Source organism: Mobula hypostoma, chromosome X1 (genome assembly GCF_963921235.1).
Source record: "Mobula hypostoma chromosome X1, sMobHyp1.1, whole genome shotgun sequence".
In the NCBI taxonomy this organism is placed as follows: domain Eukaryota; kingdom Metazoa; phylum Chordata; class Chondrichthyes; order Myliobatiformes; family Myliobatidae; genus Mobula; species Mobula hypostoma.
The window spans coordinates 8,671,308-8,689,457 of NC_086128.1; the positions used below are offsets into that span (position 1 = coordinate 8,671,308).

The window sequence follows — 18,150 nt, forward strand, 5'->3', positions numbered from 1 at the left end:
AGTGAACTGTGGACATGGTGCAGCCAAACTACCAGTGCCAGGACCATCACTGGGTCAGCAAGTTCACACCGATAGTGCCCTCGTGGTGTCAGGACAGAACAGCACAGGCATGGGGCTGTGGTTGGGAGCCCGTTGGCAGTGACCACCAATCCCTCTCACAGACTCTGGAGAACGTGGGTCCATTGGTCTGTCTTCCTCAGTATGGTGTAGAGGTGGCGTCTGTAGATAAGAGACTGTACAGTGTAGTCTGTACACTCCTGTAGAGTGACTGCCGTGCCTCTGACATCTACCTCCAGCTCCCAGTGGCAGTAGCACCGAAGCAGCCATAAGCACAGAGGTAAAGGTGGAGAAATGGCAATGCCCCCACCAACCAAGTCCCAGGGTGCACCCTTCTCTAAATCACACAAACAGGCAATTGGAGCACCATGTAAAAATGCTCCCTTGTGAAGCAGAGAAACACATCCTAACCATATCCTTCTCACCTGACGCCTACTATGCAGCAGCCAAATTCTACAAGCAAAGTGGTTCCTGCAGAATAACCTTGACATCGCAAGTGATGAACAGATGTTCTATCATTTTCAGGTGAAAGTGTTCCCAGTAACAGGGAGGGGGCACGACATTGCTAATTAGACAACACAGCTTTTAAATAATTGGCGAATCTATTGGAGTGGCGATAGGAGAATTTTATTTTCTACATGATGAGTCACTTGAGCTCGAATGCGGTGCCTAAAGAGGCAGTGGAAGAAGATGCAATCATAACTTTCAAAAGGAGATGGGATTCGTTATTGAAAAGTGAAACATATAATGTTGTGGGGACTAATTTCGTCAATCTATCTAATCTAAACTGCTCCTCATCTGCTGCTAGCATGTTCTGACCATTCTTCCAGCAAAGATGGTTTCTTCCTGTTTATTCCATCAAAACCATTTATGCTTGTAGTCATCAAATCATAGAGTACTGCAGCACAGAAGCAGGCCTTTTAGCCCATCTAGTCCATGCCAGCCTGGTCTTCTAACTAGTCCCACCTACCTGCTTCTGAACCATAACCTCCCCCCCCATACCTTTTTCATCCTATCCAAACTTCTCTTAAATATTACAATTAAACCCTCACCTACCACATCTGATGGCAACTCAATCCATACACACACCATCCTCTGACTGAAGAAGTTCCCTCTCAAACTTACTTTAAATATTTCACCTTTCCACACTAAATATATTACCTCTAGTTCTAGTCTAACTCAACCTGAGGGGGAGAAAGACTGCAAGCACTCACATTAGCTGTACACTTCATAATTTTGTGTATTCTCTATCAAACCTCCCCTTATTCTCCTGCGCTCCGGAGAATAAAGGCTTAAACTGTTCAACCCTTCCCTGTACCTCAGGTCCTCAAGTCCTGGCAACATCCGTGTAAATCTTCTCCGCACTCTTTTGTAAGGCTCTGCTATATTGGCTCGTATATATCTGGGGGAAATCCTGCCCGGCGCCCGCCTGGATGCCTCCAGCTGGGTCGGTTGCTGTACCACTGCCACCCAAATCAGTTCCAAACATCAATCATCAGCCGGCACACACAGTACGTTTTACCAAATACACTTTATAGATATTACTAAGTCTATGAAATTAATATAAGTTCAATACAGACAAAGAAGGAATGGAAAAAAGGGTGCCAGACTTATCAAAGTCCAAGTTCTTCGTTCACAAGTTGGAGCTCAGAAATTCCTGGCGACCAGCTGGATTCTGTCGACTCGCGGCTCGGGACCACCCGGCGTGATCGACCACAGCCTTCCCACATGTCTGTCGTCCTCTCCATCTCTCCTCCGACTCCCTGCCAAAAACCCCCGTTCCCAGTCATATGTGACAGCATTATCACCCCAAGAAATGATAACATGAACACCCATTGGCCAATAGCACCCTGCTATCTGTATTAACCCAAGCAAATGTCTAGCTACAGACTTTCTCAGCATTTAACATAACATAGAAGCCATTTTAATCCACATACGCAGCAGTTTAAAAGACTAACATAACAAAGAAGCCATTTAAAATTTAACATACAAAGAAGAACCTCCGTACACTTTCAAGCTTGATTGGCTTAAATATATATCAACATATTTTATCTGTTTCAACAGCCTTGATATCTCGAACCTCTGCGCAATTGAAGCCAGTCATCCCTAGTGCCATTCCAATGAATGTGTCATGTCCTCTCATTGTTTCTTCATTAAATGTAATGCACAGAAATAGATTCAGCTCTGGGCATTATAATTCCAAAGCTCATGTCTCTATCAAGAGTTATAGAACAGCTTTAACTTCCTTGCTTTGTATTTTATGATTTTTTAGTATAATTCTGCTCCTTCTTCCTGTTACATTGCAATATTTCAAGGCATACAGCTCTGGACTCTGTTCCTGTACATTTATACTGTCCCAACATAGATCGTCGCCTCAGAGGAGAAGTGAGTAAACTGAATCAGAAGGAAGAAGAAATGTCTGTCCTCCAGTTTCTCAAGTCAAATCTAAGATGAGTTTATTAACATGGTGAGGTACAGGGGCAATGAAGTACTTGCTGGTAGCACATAGTTTCAGACAACACATAGTCATAGAGCCATAGAACACTATAGCACAGAAATAGGCCCTTTGGTCTATCTAGTCTGCACTGACTACTCCCATCGACCTGCACCGGGACCATATCCCTCCATACCCCTCCCATCCATGTACCTGTCCAACTTTCTCTTAAATGTTGAAATTGAAATCGCATCCACCATTTGCGCTGGCAGCTCATTCCACACTCTCACCACCCTCTGAGTGAAGATGTTCTCCCTCAGGCTCCCTTTAAACATTTCACCTTTCACCTTTAACCCATGACCTCTAGTTTTAGTTTTACCCAACTTCAGTGAAAATCCCTGCATGCATTTACCCTATCTATACCCCTTCATAACTTTATACACCTCTATCAAATCTCCACTCAATTTTCTATGCTTTAGGAAATAAAATCCTAACCTATTCAACCTTTCCCTATAACTCTAGTCCTCAAGCAAGTCCTGGCAATATTCTTGAAAATTTTGCCTGTACTCCTCTAATCTTATTCTCATCTTTCCTATAGATAGGTGACTAAAACTGCACACAATACTCCAAATTAGGCCTTACCAACATCTTTATACAACTTCAACATAACATCCCAACTCTTGTACTCAATACTTTGATTTATGAAGCCAAAGTGCCAAAAGCTTTCTTTACGACCATATCTACCTGCGACACCACTTTCAATGAATTATGGACCTGTATAACCAGATCCCTCTGTTCTACCAAGCTCCTCAGTGCCCTGCTGCTCACTGTGTAAGGCCTACCCTGGTTAGTCCTCCCAATGTGTCAAAAGTCACACTTGTCTGCATTAAATTCCATCTGCCATTTTTCAGCCCATTTTTCCAGCTAGTCCAGATCCTACTGCAAGCTGTGATAGTCTTCCTCACTGTCTGCTACACTCCCAATCTTGGTGTCATCCACAAATATGCTAATCAGTTTACCACATTACCATCCAGACCACTGTTATAGACGACAAACAACGACGGACCCAGCACCGATTCCTGTGGCACTCCACAAGCCACAGGCCTCCAGTCAGAGAGGCAACCCTCTGGCTTCTCCCACAAAACCAATGCTTAATCCAATTTATTACCTCATCTTGAATGCCAAGTGACTGAACCTTTTTGACCAACCTCCCCTGTTAAGTGCCTTGCTGAAGTCCATGTAGACAACATCCACTGCCTTTTCTTCATCAATTTTCCTGGTAACTTCCTCAATAAGCTGTATAAGGTTGATTAGACACAACCTATCATGTTGCCTATCCCTCACCAGTCTCTGTCTATCCAAATGCTTACATATCTGCTCCCTTAGAATACCTTCCAATTACTTTAAAGTGTATAAGATGATGAGATGCATTGATTACGTGGATAGTCAGAGGCTTTTTCCTAGGGCTGCAATGGCTAACATGAGAGGGCACCGTTTTAAGGTGCTTGGAAGTAGGTACAGAGGAGATGTCAGGAGTAAGTTTTGATGCAGACAGTGGTGAGTGTGTGGGGAAGGGGCTGCCAGTTTTTTTTTCTTTCTCTCTCTCCCTCTCCCTCCCTCCCTCCCTCTCTGAGTGCGTGGAATGGGCTGCTGGCGACTGTGGTGGAGGCGGATACGATAGGGTCTTTTAACAGACTCCTGGACAGGTACATGGAGCTCAGAAAAATAGAGGGCTATGGGTAACCCTGGGTAATATTTAAGGTAAGGACATGTTAGGCACAGCTTTGTGCTTAAGACAGCAAACACCTCCTCCTCTGTAATCTGTACACAGTCCATGGCTTCGCTGCTGCTTTGCCCCATTTCTATAGGCTTCTCCTTCATCTTGTCAGCTAGAGCAACCTCATGCCTCCTTTTAGCCCTCTGATTTCTGACTTAAGTATTCTCTTGCATTTCTTATACTTCTCAAGTGCCTCACTTGCCCATACCTGCAATGCAGCTCCTTTTCTTTCTTAACCAGGAACTCACTATCTTTTGAAAACCAAGGTTCCCTAAACCTGCTATCCTTGTCTTTTACTCTGACAGGAAAATGCAAACTTTGTACTCACAAAATTTCACTTTTGAAGGCCTCCCATTTACAGAGTACATCTTTGTCAGGAAACGATCTGTCCCAATCCATACTTGCCAGATCCTTTTTGATACCATCAAAATTGGCCTTTCTCCAATTTAGAATCTCAACCCGAGGACCAGACCTATCTTTTTGCATATTTACTTTTCAACTAACGGCATTGTGGTCACTGGATGCAAAATGTTCCCCGAACAAGCTTTTGCCACCTGCACTGTCTCATTCCCTGACAGCAGATTAAGTATCACACTCTCCAGTTGAGATTTCCATATACTGGCGAAGGAAATTTCCTGAACACATTTGACAAACTCTTTCACATCCAATCCTTTTACAGTATGGGAGTCCCAGTCAATATGTAGAAAGTTAAAATCACCTACTATCACAACCTTATGTTTCTTGGAATAATCTACAATCTCTCTACAAATTTGCTCTACTAAATCCCACGGACTGTTGGGTGGTCTGTAATATAATCCCAGTAACGTGATCAACCCTTTCTTATTCCTCAGAATGCAACCTCTCCAGTCTGTCCTGGTTGAGCACTACCATGCCATTTCCCTGACTAGTAATGCCACCCCTCCCACTTCAATCTCTCCCGCTCTGTTGCGTCTACAGTAACAGAACCCTGGAACATTGAGCTGCCAGTCCTGCCCCATCCTGCAACCCAGTCTCACTAATGGCTACAATGTCATAATTCTAGTTGCTGACCCATGCCCTAAGCTCATCTGCATTTCCTACAACACTTCTTGCATTGAAATATAATTTACTCAGAACATTAGTCCCACCAGACTCTATCTTTTGATTCCTGACTTTGTCTGAGGTCTTACCAACATCTGCCTTCATAACCTCTCCACTAACTGTTTTGGCACTCTGGTTCCCATCCCCCTGCAACTCTAGTTTAACCACCACCCCATGCAGCACCAGCAAACTTTCCCACTAGGGTATCAGTCCCCCTCCAGTTCAGGTGTAAACCATCCCTCCTGTACAGCTCTCACCTTCCCTGGAAGAGAGACTGATGATCCAAAAATTTGAAGCCTTCCCTACTACACCATCTCCTTAGCCACATGTTAAACTGTCAGATCTTCCTATTAATCTTCCTATTTCTGGCCTCACTAGCACATGGCATAGATAGGAAGTCCTGTCCTTTAACTTAGCACCTAACTCCCTAAACTCACTTTGCAGAACCTTGTAACCCCCCCCCCCTCCCCACCGCCCCTCCACCCCACCCAGGTCATTGATACCGACATTGACCATGACCTCAGGCTGATCACCCTTCCATTTAAGAATGCTGTGGACTCGATCTGAGATACCCCGGACCCTGGCACCTATCAGGGAATCTCATTCTCGTCCACAGAACCCCCTGACTGCTCCTCTAACAAATAAATCCCCTATCACTACAGCTTGCGTCTCTTCCCCCTTCCCTTTTGAAAAACCAGACTTAGTGCCAGAGACCTGACTTCTGTAACTTTCCTCTCCTAGGTCATGCCCCCCAACATTATCCAAAGTGGGATACCTGTGGTTGCGGGGAATGGCCACAGGGATACTCTGCACTAGCTGCCTATCTGCTTTACCCATTCTGATGGTCCTCTGGTTACCTGTGTCCTGCACCTTAGATGCAACTACTTCCCTGTATGTCCTATCTATCACCCCTTCAGCCTTCCAAATGATCCAGAGTTCATCCAGTTCCAGCTCCAATTCCTTAACATCATCAGAAAGAAGCTACAGTTGGACGCACTTCTTGCAAGTGTCGTCGTCAGGGACACTGGAGGTCTCCCTGCCTTCCCACATCCCAACTGAGGAGTATTCCACTATCCTGCCTGACATCTGCACTGCTTTTGTTTCTTTTAAACTAAAGAATCTACCTACAGCTTCACCTCTCCTCACCGAAACCTCGATGAGCTAAAGCCTGAACTCCTCACTCTAACATTGGCTCTATCACACAATGGCCACTCGGCTTAAATTTAATTTATTTTTATTGGCCCTTGCCAACTGTCTAATTATGCACAATCCAACATCTCCTCACGAACTGTGGTGGACATAGAACATAAATTATACATAAATTATACAGACAAGGCAGAGAAGAGGACAATAAAAATTGCGCAAATCAAGACATCAGTGCAAGAAAGAAAAAGAACACACTGGGCTTGTATATTTATGGTTATTTGGCAGGCTGAGTCTGAAATCTATTCAAAGAATTGTGCTTCTAATCCGGACTGACTTCAATGACTGTCCCTTCAGATGAGGTCCTATCCAATTCAGATGGTCAAGTGAAACAAACTGTCCTCATCAAGAAACTTGCTAAATCCTGGGCAATGAGCTTGAGTGCACAGACGGCAACTGCTGAATGACAGTACTGCAGTGTGGGGGCACGGAATGGGCTGGACCTCTGGTACAGAGCACCAGCCCTCCTGTACCACTCCTGGACTCAGGGCTGAGTGATTCTGCAAAATCCTGAATAGGGGACTGTATGCACTTTGTATCTTGTCCCCCAGCATTCTGTCAGCCCCAGCTGGTGCCTTTGGTGATATCAATAGAAGAGACAATCTGGGCCAGAGTAGGTACGTCACTCTCTGCTTGTTAGAAACTCCTCACCCCCGGCCCTAAAACGAAATCTTAGGCTTCGCCCAAAGCAGACTCAACCCTCAGCTCTGTCCCACCATCTCTGCTGTCAAGCCCCTCCCTCAGTCCCTACACTACCATCTCATTCATGTCTTCACGTGGTTCCCACAAGAATGCCTTGGCAGCTAACACTTACTTTGACATAGTGTTGGTCCACCTGCTCTGTGACATATTACTTCCTGCCGGATTTGCAAATTGCATGGACAACTTACACCAGGCTCAGGAAAGAAAATAGCCAAACCTTATTTCTGGAGTGGTGAGTGACTTACTATCTCACAATGGTCCTTATCACTTGGAAAAAAACCGTACCTGCAAAGCTACATGGTTCTGATATGCTTTAACTACAACAGATCACAATGATTTACTCCCGAAACACTGACCCTTTTTGTTTCTCTCCCTAAAGATCTTTCCTGACCTGTTGAGTATTTCCAGCATTTTGTTTCATACTTCCACCATCTGCATTATTGCAAGGCTTATTAAGAAAGTAAGGAGGCATGAGATCTAAGGGGACATTGCTCTGTGGATCCGGAACTGGCTTGCTCACAGAAGGCAAAGAGTGGTTGTAGACGGGTCATATTCTGCATGGAGGCCAGTGACCAGTGGTGTGCCTCAGGGATCTGTTCTGGGACCCCTTTTCTTCGTGATTTTTATAAATGACCTGGATCAGGAAGTGGAGGGATGGGTTAATAAATCTGCTGATGATGCAAAGGTTGGGGGTGTTATGGATAGTGTGGAGAGCTGTCAAAGGTTACAGCGGGACATCGATATGATGCAAAACTGGGCTGAGAAGTGGCAGATGGAGTTCAACCCAGATAAGTGTGAGGTGGTTCATTTTGATAGGTCAAATATGATGGCAGAATATAGTATTAATGGTAAGACTCTTGGCAGTGTGGGGGATCAGAGGGATCTTTGGGTCTGAGTCCATTGGACACTCAAAGCTGCTGCGCAGGTTGACTGGGTGGTTAAGAAGGCATACAGCACATTGGCCTTCATCAGCTGTGGGATTCAGTTTAAGGGCCGAGCGGTAATGTTGCAGCTATATAGGACCCTGGTCAGACCCCACTTGGGGTACTGTGCTCAATTTTGGTCGCCTCACTACAGGGAGGATGTGGAAACTATAGAAAGGGTGCAGAGGAGATTTACAAGGACATTGCCTGGACTGGGGAGCATGCCTTATGAGATTAAGTTGAGTGAACTCGGCCTTTACTCCTTGGAGTGACGGAGGATAAGAGGTGACCTGACAGAGGTGCATAAGATGATGAGAGGCATTGATCATGTGGATAGTCAGAGGCTTTTTCCCAGGGCTGAAATGGCTAATATCAGAGGGCACAGTTTTAAGGTGCTTGGAAGCAGGTACAGAGGAGATGTCAGGGGTAAGTTTTTTTATGTAGAGAATGGTGAGTGCGTGGAATGGGCTGCTGGTGACGGTGGTGGAGGCGGATACGATAGGGTCTTTTAAGAGACTCCTGGATAGGTACATGGAGCTTAGAAAAATAGAGGGCTATGGGTAACCCTAGGTAATTTCTGAAGTAAGTACATGTTCGGCACAGTATTGTGGGCTGAAAGACCTGTATTGTGCTGTAGGTTTTCTATGTTTCTATTATTTTGCTTTCGCACAATAATCTGAACCAGGTCAAAATTACATTTCACTTTTCAGAATTAATCTTATTCATAATAATGACAGTCATATTTAATTTTAAGTATCAGGATCACAATGAAACTGTTTAAAAGCAAAAACAGCCAAAAACAAGGATTTGCAACACTTTTCATATCCAGAAGGCTTCCCAGAGCATTGCACAGACAATTCAGGGTTTCTGGAGAATCAAACCACACAGATTCCTTTGGTTTTCGAGTTTTTGCTGACCATCAAGTTACCATGTGCGGGTCAATGGAATTATTTTGGATTGGCATCATGGTGGGCCGAAGAGGTATTTCCTGAGATGTGGTACAGTCTATTCTCATTTTTCAATGATGAAGGAAAGACTTTTTAAAACAATACCTTTCATATCACTTTCAGGACACCTCTACTGACTTACAGCAGTTATTAAAGTAAGACCACTGTAGTGAAATAGGAAATGCAGCAGGCAATTTCTGCACAGCAATCTCCCAGATGTTGTAGGGACTGCTGGCAGTGAATGTCCTCATCTCCAGCGTCCTTGCATCTATGTTCCCAAATGTTAAGTATTTTCTAGATTTGCTCCAGCATTGGAGCCCTCCTGCAGCCCAGATGTGGAGCTCAGAGTTGCAAGAACTCTTCAGCAGTTGCTCCAGGGAATAGACAGGCAAGTTGGGAGGGATCACAGTATTCCGTGTGTGCATGAATGTTCTTAATTCAGTGATTTCAAATGTACTTTTTGTGTTTGTTATACTAAATTGTTCATCATTAATTGTTTGATTTTAAGTTGAACATGAAACATTTTAAATGTTTCTGAATGTCAAAGATTCAGAAAGATTCAGTTTTTTGATGAGATTAATAGCTGACTAATCCTCGTTAGCCTGACAGTACTTTTTTCCCAGCAGCTTTACAGTTGTGGCCTGTTCTACATCCTCACCCCTGCCATAACCACAGGAGCACTTACACTCTCCAGGCCTCTCATACAGATCTGTTGCTGACAACCTCAAGGCAAGCTGGCAGCCTTCACTGGGGCAAGTAAGGATAAGGGGTTCATTTTCAGTTTGGCAACCAGTGATCAGAGGGGCAGGGACTCGTGCTGTCCGTGACAATGTTTGATGATTTAGAGTAAAGGGCTACATGCTGTGTGCCAAGATTTTCAGATGATGTGAAATTTTGTGCGAAGACTAATTGTGAGGAGGATACAAAGAAATGTTGACAGATTAATAGGCTACAGGAGTGCAACTGGGAACATGTGAAATTATTCATTACAGAGGAAAGAATAATAAAAAGATTATAATATAAATGGAAGAGATTGTAGAAAGCTGCAGGACAGAAATATTTGGGCTCACCAGGTATTCAGGAAGGCTAATGGGCTGCTGGCTTTTATTTCAAAGGTGATAGAATGTAAAAATAAGGAAATCTTGTAAAAAACTTTTCATGACTCTAGTGAGATCACATCTAAAGTACTGTTTGCAGGTTTGGTCCTCTTATTTAAACAACCACAGGAGGCAGTTCAAAGGAAGTTCATTAGGATGATCCTGGTATGGAGGGATTGTCTTGTTAGGCAAGTTTGAACAGATTGGTACTTATTAGCACTGGGAAGATGAGAGATGATCTTATTGACAGGGGTAAGTGCTGGGAGGATGTTTCCCTTCTGGTGAGTCTTGGGCCAGAAGGCATTGTTTGAGCACAAGGAGTCCCCATTTAAGACTAAGACTTCTTCACCCAGAGAGCTGCATCTATGGAATTACTTGTCCCAGAAAGTTATGGAGGCTAAATCCTTCAACATATTCAAAGGAGATTTCAATTTTTAATCAGTAAGAGAACCAAGAATTATGAGGGAAGGGGACCTCAGGGAAATTTGGAGCAGCCATGATCTTATTGGATGGTGCAGCAGGCTTGTGTACTGAATAACCCAGTCCCATTCATATCATCTCATGATTCTCTCCAGTGAAATGAAATCCTCTTGCTGTCAGAAATCTACTTTGAATGAATGACTTCAAGGCTAAAAATGTAGGGTTGTAATTTGTTGCTGGTGACTATCGAAATAGCTGAAACTGAGCTGTGGAGACCAAATCCATCTCACAGTGCAGTGACCAGTGAGAAATATCCACCCCTCCTGGAGACTTATGGCTGAATGGAGAGATGCGATCTATGGAAGAGGAACTGAGGACACCCAGTTTTCAGTGCTGCTATTCAGCTGTGAAACCATGCAGCAGTAGGGCACGTGATGCTGGAACTCTTGATATAACTCTCAACAATTGGGCAGGGGTGCTAGGGCTCACTTTTCACACTCAGTGTCAGGACTCGATGACATTTTAGGCAGGTGTATTATGCAACAGGACTCAAATCCAGTTAACCACAACTACTGAATCTTTGCACTCAACTGCTGGTAGACTTTAGGAAGAGGAAGTCGAGGGAACACACACCAGTCATCATTGACTGCTCAACAGTGGAAAGAGTGAGCAGCTTCAGGTTCCTGAGCATCAATATCATCTCAGTGGATCTATCCTGGGCTCAACATATCAATGCAGTCACAAAGGCGGCACACCAGTGGCTCTACTTCATTAGGAGTTTGAGGAGATTTGGTATGTCACCGAAGACTCTAGCAAATTTCTACAGCTGTACCATGGAGTACATTCTGACTGGTTGCATCTCCTCCTGGTGTGGAGGCCCCAATGCACAGGATCACAAGAAGCTGCAGAGGATTGTAGACTCTGTCAGCTTCATCACTGGGACAAGCCTCCTCACCACCTTCAAAAAGTGGAGCCTCAAGAAGGTGACATCCATCATCCCCACCACTTGGGACATGCCCTCTTCTCTTTACCACCATTGGGGAGGAGCTACACGAGCCTAATAACCTGCACTCAATGTTTTAGGAGCAGTTTCTTAAGCCATCAGATTTTTTGAAGTCCCCATGAACACTAGCTCGCTTTTCTTCTTTTACACTATTTATTATTATTACATCTTACAGTAATTGTTATGCCTGCACTGTACTATTGCCCCAAAGCATCACATTTCATGACATATATCAGTGATAATAAATCTGATTCTTCTTCATCAAATGGTGAGGGGTAGCAAGGGGGTGGGCATATGCCAACCACCACTCAGAGAGTGACTCCTGTCCTGCATGGCCTGTCTGAGGGGATGAGATAGGGTGAGTGTAACGACCCCCGACGTGGAGTGGCAGGGTGAGAGTAACCAGCACTGAGTTGTGGGCACAAAGGGAAAGTGTGGACAACCCAAAGGCATGAGTGGCCACACTTAGGGAGGTGGCACAAAAGTAAGTGTGGTCTGCCTTAAATAGCTAGTGTTAGGTTTACAATGTATGCTATCAGTGTTTAAGTTTGGATTTCACTACCCAAAGAAAATGCCAGCGTCTCGCTCCTCTGACTCTGCTTGTCTCTCTCATGCAGGCTGATTACAATTCTTGCATCCTTTGGAGAACAGAACGGACAGCAGTTTGAAGCACATTTGCAAATGAGGGTGTGAGCGTCTGATTCAACTAAAGTCACTGAACAGCAACCAATGAGGAAGATAAATATGAAGAGCAATGGTTCAGTAGCCCCTCAGGGAAGGAGGGATAGATCAATATTTGTAAATGTAATTTTGAGAGATTTTTGGCTTTGGATTCTTTGGTGAAGAACCTGAATGTTCACTCCCTCTTGCACCATCACACCATGGCTGCAGTGTGCACCACCTACAAAATCCATGGCCGTTACTTACCTGGGTTATTCCAACACATTTTGTAAAACAAGAAACCTCCACCATCAAAAAGGGCAAGGGTAGCAGATGCATAGGAACACCACCACCTGTAGGTTCCCCTTCAAGTTGCTCACCATCCTGACTCGGGAACATATTGCCATTCCTTCATCATCACTGAGTCTAAATTCTGCAATTCCCTCTTTAAAACTCCCGTGGGAACACCTTCACCAAAATAACAGCAGCCATTCAAGAAGATTGATCACCATTACCTTCTCAAGGACAATTTTTGGCCTTGATTATGATTCCCTCATTCTTTGTGTGAATTTAAACTTAATAGTTTTACTTACCTGCACTTGAGATATTTGAATGGTTAGTGACATTTTCTATGAATATCAGGTAAAATTGCAGATGTTGGAAATCTAACATAAAAACAGAAACTTTTGGAAATACTCTGCAGGCCAGGTCACATCTGTGGGAAGAGAAACAGAGACCCCTTTTGTCCCTTTCCAGTTCTGACAGAAGGTTTTGCTCCACATGGATGTGGCCTGATTTGCTGAGTATTCCTGCATTTTTGTAGAGCTCTGTTCATCATCATCTCAGTCTCTTTTCATTGACCCTATTCTCCAGTATATGTTTGCCCCCAAAACTGAATGACCTCACTTAAAATCCCATCCATCCGATGCACCTGAATCACGGAATAATTAGAGCACAGGAGGAGGCCATTCAGCCCACTGTATCATTACCAGCTATGTAGGAGCAATTTAACATTTAACCTGCTCTCCTCCTCTACCTTCTCCTCATAGTCCTACAAATACTTTCCTGGCACTCTCCCAAAGACCTTCAAGTCCTTCCATTATTTAGTTTCCTTTAGTCTAGGACCTACAATAAAGAATACATACCAAGAAAAAGACTGGACCCAGCACTGCTCCAGGGTCCACACTCCTCCAGACTGACTAACACCCTAATTAATAGAAAAGACCTATCCTGACTGCTGTATTCCATGAATCATACACCTCATTCTTAAAAGTGAGGCACCTTATCCAATGTCACATATTGAAAGGCCTAAATATTCTGGATGTGGAGAGGATATTTGCAAACGTCTAGAACCAGAGGGCTCAATCTCAGAATTTGAGTATGTCCCTTTAGAACAGAGATGAAGAGCAATTTCTTTAGCCAGAAAGTGGTGAATCTGTGGAACTCATTGCCACAGTTGGCTGTGGAGGATAAGACATTGGGTATGCTGTATTTAAAGCAGAGGTTGATATGTTCTTGATTAGTAAGGATGTCAAAGGTTACAGGGAGAAGGCAGAAGAATGCCATTGAGAGTGAAAATAAATAATTATGATTGAACGGCAGAGCAGACTTCATGGGCTGACTAGCCTAATTCTGCTCCTACGTCTAATAGCCTTATGATCATTTGTGACAGAATCACTGGGCACGCTGTTTGAGCTGACATTGCAAGGTCTCTGTTCGTCTGTGCAAAGTGTCCTATTCCATTTCCAGAACTTATTATGATTCAGTACCGTGTTATTATAGAACATTGTGGTGTGCAGTACTATCACACTTTTCTAGAAGTCTTGGCATTTTTATGACATTATTATTTGATTGTTCTTTTGCAATACACTTGTTAATATTGAATTGTGTGCTGATATTGTTTTACATTGCTCAAAGTTGTCAGTGAAAAAGCAGTGAATTTGTAGAAAGCAGACACTTAAAGCACGTTACATTTCTAAAACAAGATTACTGCTTTGGTTTATCTAGTGTCTCAGCAATGTTCTGCAGTTAAAGGAGGATCACACATCATATTATCAAACTTACATAAACTTCACAACACCCTGTCTGTTTCTTTTATATTAAGTCAAATAATCCTGAATAATTGATCTCAAAGTGAGGTGCAGTGAGCCCTTGAGGGAAAACAGACACTGTCAAGCGTCAAGGATCCCTGAATCAAAGTGAGCGGAAAGGCTTATGTTGGACTTTGAATTAACATAATGACAATTTAATTTACTGCTTTGTTAAAGAGCTATGTTGGCGCGTAGCCAGGTGGTTAAGGCGTTCGTCTAGTGATTTGAAGGTCGCTAGTTCGAGCCTTGGCTGAGGCAGCGTGTGTCCTTGAGCAAGGCACTTAACCACACGTTGCTCTGCGACCACACCGGTGCCGAGCTGTATCGGCCCTAATGCCCTTCCTTTGGACAACGTTGGTGGCGTGGAGAGGGGAGACTTGCAACATGGGCAACTGCTGGTCTTCCATACAACCTTGCCCAGGCCTGCACCCTGGAAACCTTCCAAGGCGCAAATCCATGATCTCATGAGACTAATGGATGTCTATTTAAAGAGCTATGTTGAAAGAACATGGCACATTTAAAGTGTCATGTTCAAGAAATACTGTGCACATTGACTCTGCATGGTTAAATCAACTTGTTAAATGGGTGGTGTGTAAGATATACCATTCTGGGATAATACAAAGAAATAAAACTACATGGTATCACCTTGTAACCCAATAGCTAAAGAGATCAGCCAGTGTGTATTGAACCCTGATGGAGAAACAAGTTTTGATTCCATTTCACGGTAAAATAACTGATCATAATCCTCAAACCAACCTTTTGAGATGGGTTAGGAAAAGTCATAGAGCCATAGAAAACCACAGTACAGAAACAGGCCCTTTAGCCCATCCAGTCCGTGCCAGACCATGAATCTGTACTTGGACATAGCTCTCCAAACCCCTACTATCCAAGTACCTATCCAAACCTCCTAAATGTTCAAACTGATCTGCTGGCAGCTCGTTCCACATTCTCACCACCGTCTAAGTGAAGAAACTCCTCCTTCTGTTCCCCTTAAATATTTCACACTTCACCCTTAACCAATGACCTCCAGTCATGGTCTCACTTAACCTCAGTGCAAAGGTTCTTCTTGCACTTACTCCATCTATTCATTGGGTCATTTTTTTTTATCTGCCGCATCATATGACGAGGACGATCATGGTCTTTTCTTGACCACGATTGTTCTTAGCAAATTTTTTCTACTGAAGTGGTTTGCCATTGCCTTCTTCTGGGCAGTGTTTTTACAAGACAGGTGACTCCAGCCATTATCAATACTCTTCAGAGATTGTTTGCCAGACGTCAGGGTCACATAGCCAGGACTTGTGATATGCACTGGCTGCTCGTACGACCATCCACCACCCGTTCCCGTGGCCTCACGTGACCCTGATCGGGGGATAAGCAGGTGCTACACCTTCCCCAAGGGAGACCTGCAGGCTAGCGGAGGGGAGGAGCACCTTACACCTCCTTTGGTAGAGACGTATCACCACCCTGACACCCAGCCCTATCTATACCCCTCATAATTGTGTATACTTCTGTCAAATCTCTCATCAATCTTCTACATTCTAAGGAATAAAATCCTAACCTATTCAACCTTTCCCTACAATTCAGATCTTCGATTCTCAGCAACGTCCTCATAAATTTTGTCTCCACTCTTACAATCTTCCTTATATCTTTCCTGTGGGTAGCTGGCCAAAACTGCACACAATACTCTAAATGAGGCCTCACTAATGCCTTATGTAATTTCAACATAACATCCCAACTCCTGTATTCAACACATCAATTTATGAATCCCAATGTGCCAAAAGCTTTTTTTATGACCATCTCTTCCTGTGCGCCACTTTCAACGAATTATGGATTTGTCTTCCCAGATCCCTCTTTTTTACCACACTCCTCAGTGCCCGACTGCTCACCATGTAAGACCTACCCTGGTTGATCCTCTCAAAGTGCAACACCTCACACTTGTCTGCATTAAATTCCATCTGCCATTTTTCAGCCCATTTTTTCAGCTGCTCCAGTTCCTGCTGCAAGCCATGATAGTCTTCCTCCTTTTAGGTTCTGCCAAAGGGTCTCAGCCCGAAACATCGACTGTACTTTTTTTCCATAAATGCTGCCTGGCTTGCGAGTTTCTCCAGTATTTTGTGTGTGTTGTTTTAAATATCTCTGCTTGGGTCCCTGCGGTTTCTGCACTTGCCTCCCACAGAGTCCAAGGGAACAAATTGTCAGCCCCTGGGGACTTATCTATTCTAATTTGCCTCAATAACAAACACCCCCTTCTCTGTAATCTGTATAGAGTCCATGACATTATAGATATGAGGCAAAATAGCAGTAGACTCTGTATTCATCTCCCAAGTAAATACAGGTGCAAAATATCCAGTTAAGATTTGCCCCCATCTCTTTTGTCTCCACACATAGATTTTGTCCCTTGCTATCCTTTTGCTCTTAATACTGTATATCTGCAAAATCCCTTTGAATTCTCCTTCACTTTGTTTGTGAGAGCAACCTCATGCATTCTTGTGTTCTCTTGAATTTCTTATACTCCATAATTACCTTATTTGTTCCTACCTGCCTATACATGCTATGCATCTCCTTTTTTTTTTCTTAACCAGGGCAATATCTTTCGAAAACCAAGGTTCCCTAAACCTGTTGTCCTTGCCTTTTATTCTGACAGAAACATACAAACTCTGTACTCTCAAATTTTCACTCTGGAAGGCTTCCCACTTACCAAGTACTCCTTTGCCAGAAAGCAGCCTGTCCCAATCCACACTTGCCAGATTCTTTCTGACACCATCAAAATTGGCCTTCCAGTTTAGAATCTCAACCCGAGGACCAGACCTATCCTTTTTCAGAATTACCTTGAAACTAATATCATTATGATCACGAGATGTGAAGAGTTTCCCTACACAAGCTTCTGCCACCTGCCCTGTCTCATGCTCTAATAGGAGATCTGGTATCACACTCTCTCTAGTTTCAACCTCTATGTACTGATTAAGGAAACTTTGCTGAACACATTTGACAAACTCTATCCCATCCAGCACTTTTACAGTATGGGAGTCCCAGTCAATACATGGAAAGTTAAAGTCACCTACTATCACAACCTTGTTTCTTGCAGCAGTCTGTGAACTCCCTACAAATTTGTTCCTCTAAATCCCATGGACTGTTGGGTGGTTTATAACATAATCCCATTAACATGGTCATACTTTTCTTATTCCTCTCTTCTACCCATAAAGCCTCACTGGATGAGTTATACAGTCTGTCCTGACTGAGCACTGCCATGACATTTTCCCTGACCAGTAATTTCTCTATCACGTCTAAAACAACAGAACCCCGGAATATTGAGCTGCCAGTCCTACCCTTCCTGCAACCAAGTCTCACCAATGGCTCCCATGTCATAATTCCATGCACTGATCCATGCCCTGAGCTCATCCACCTTTCCTACAATACACCGTGCATTGAAATATACACAACACAGAACATTAGTCCCACTGTGCTCGACCTTTCGATTCCTGACTTTGTACGTAGGCTTACGTACCTTTGTACCTTTCCTCACAAGCACTCCACTATCTATTCTGGCTCTCTGGTTCCCATCCCTCTGCAACTCTCATTTGAACACCACCAACCCCCTCCCCCTCCCCCCCACCCCGTGCAGCTCCATCCAGTATACCTTCCCACGAGGATATCAGACCCCTCCAGTTCAGATGCAAACTGTCTCTTCTGTACAGGTCCCACCTTCCCTGGAAGAGAGCCCAATAATCCAGAAATCTTATGCCCTCCCTCCTGCACC

General features: G+C 43.8%; 1 protein-coding gene across 3 annotated transcripts in view; it reads left to right on the forward strand.

Annotated features, from left to right (window-relative positions):
* LOC134340294 (chondroitin sulfate proteoglycan 5-like) overlaps positions 1-14,158 on the forward strand; it is a 30,138-nt gene extending 15,980 nt beyond the window's left edge. For all 3 annotated transcript variants that reach the window (XM_063037356.1, XM_063037357.1, XM_063037358.1), the window contains one exon: positions 12,261-14,158. In XM_063037356.1, coding sequence (XP_062893426.1) covers positions 12,261-12,311 — 51 coding nt within the window. In that variant the 3' untranslated portion in view covers positions 12,312-14,158. The remainder of the gene's footprint in view (positions 1-12,260) is intronic.
* Positions 14,159-18,150: the final 3,992 nt, after the last annotated feature.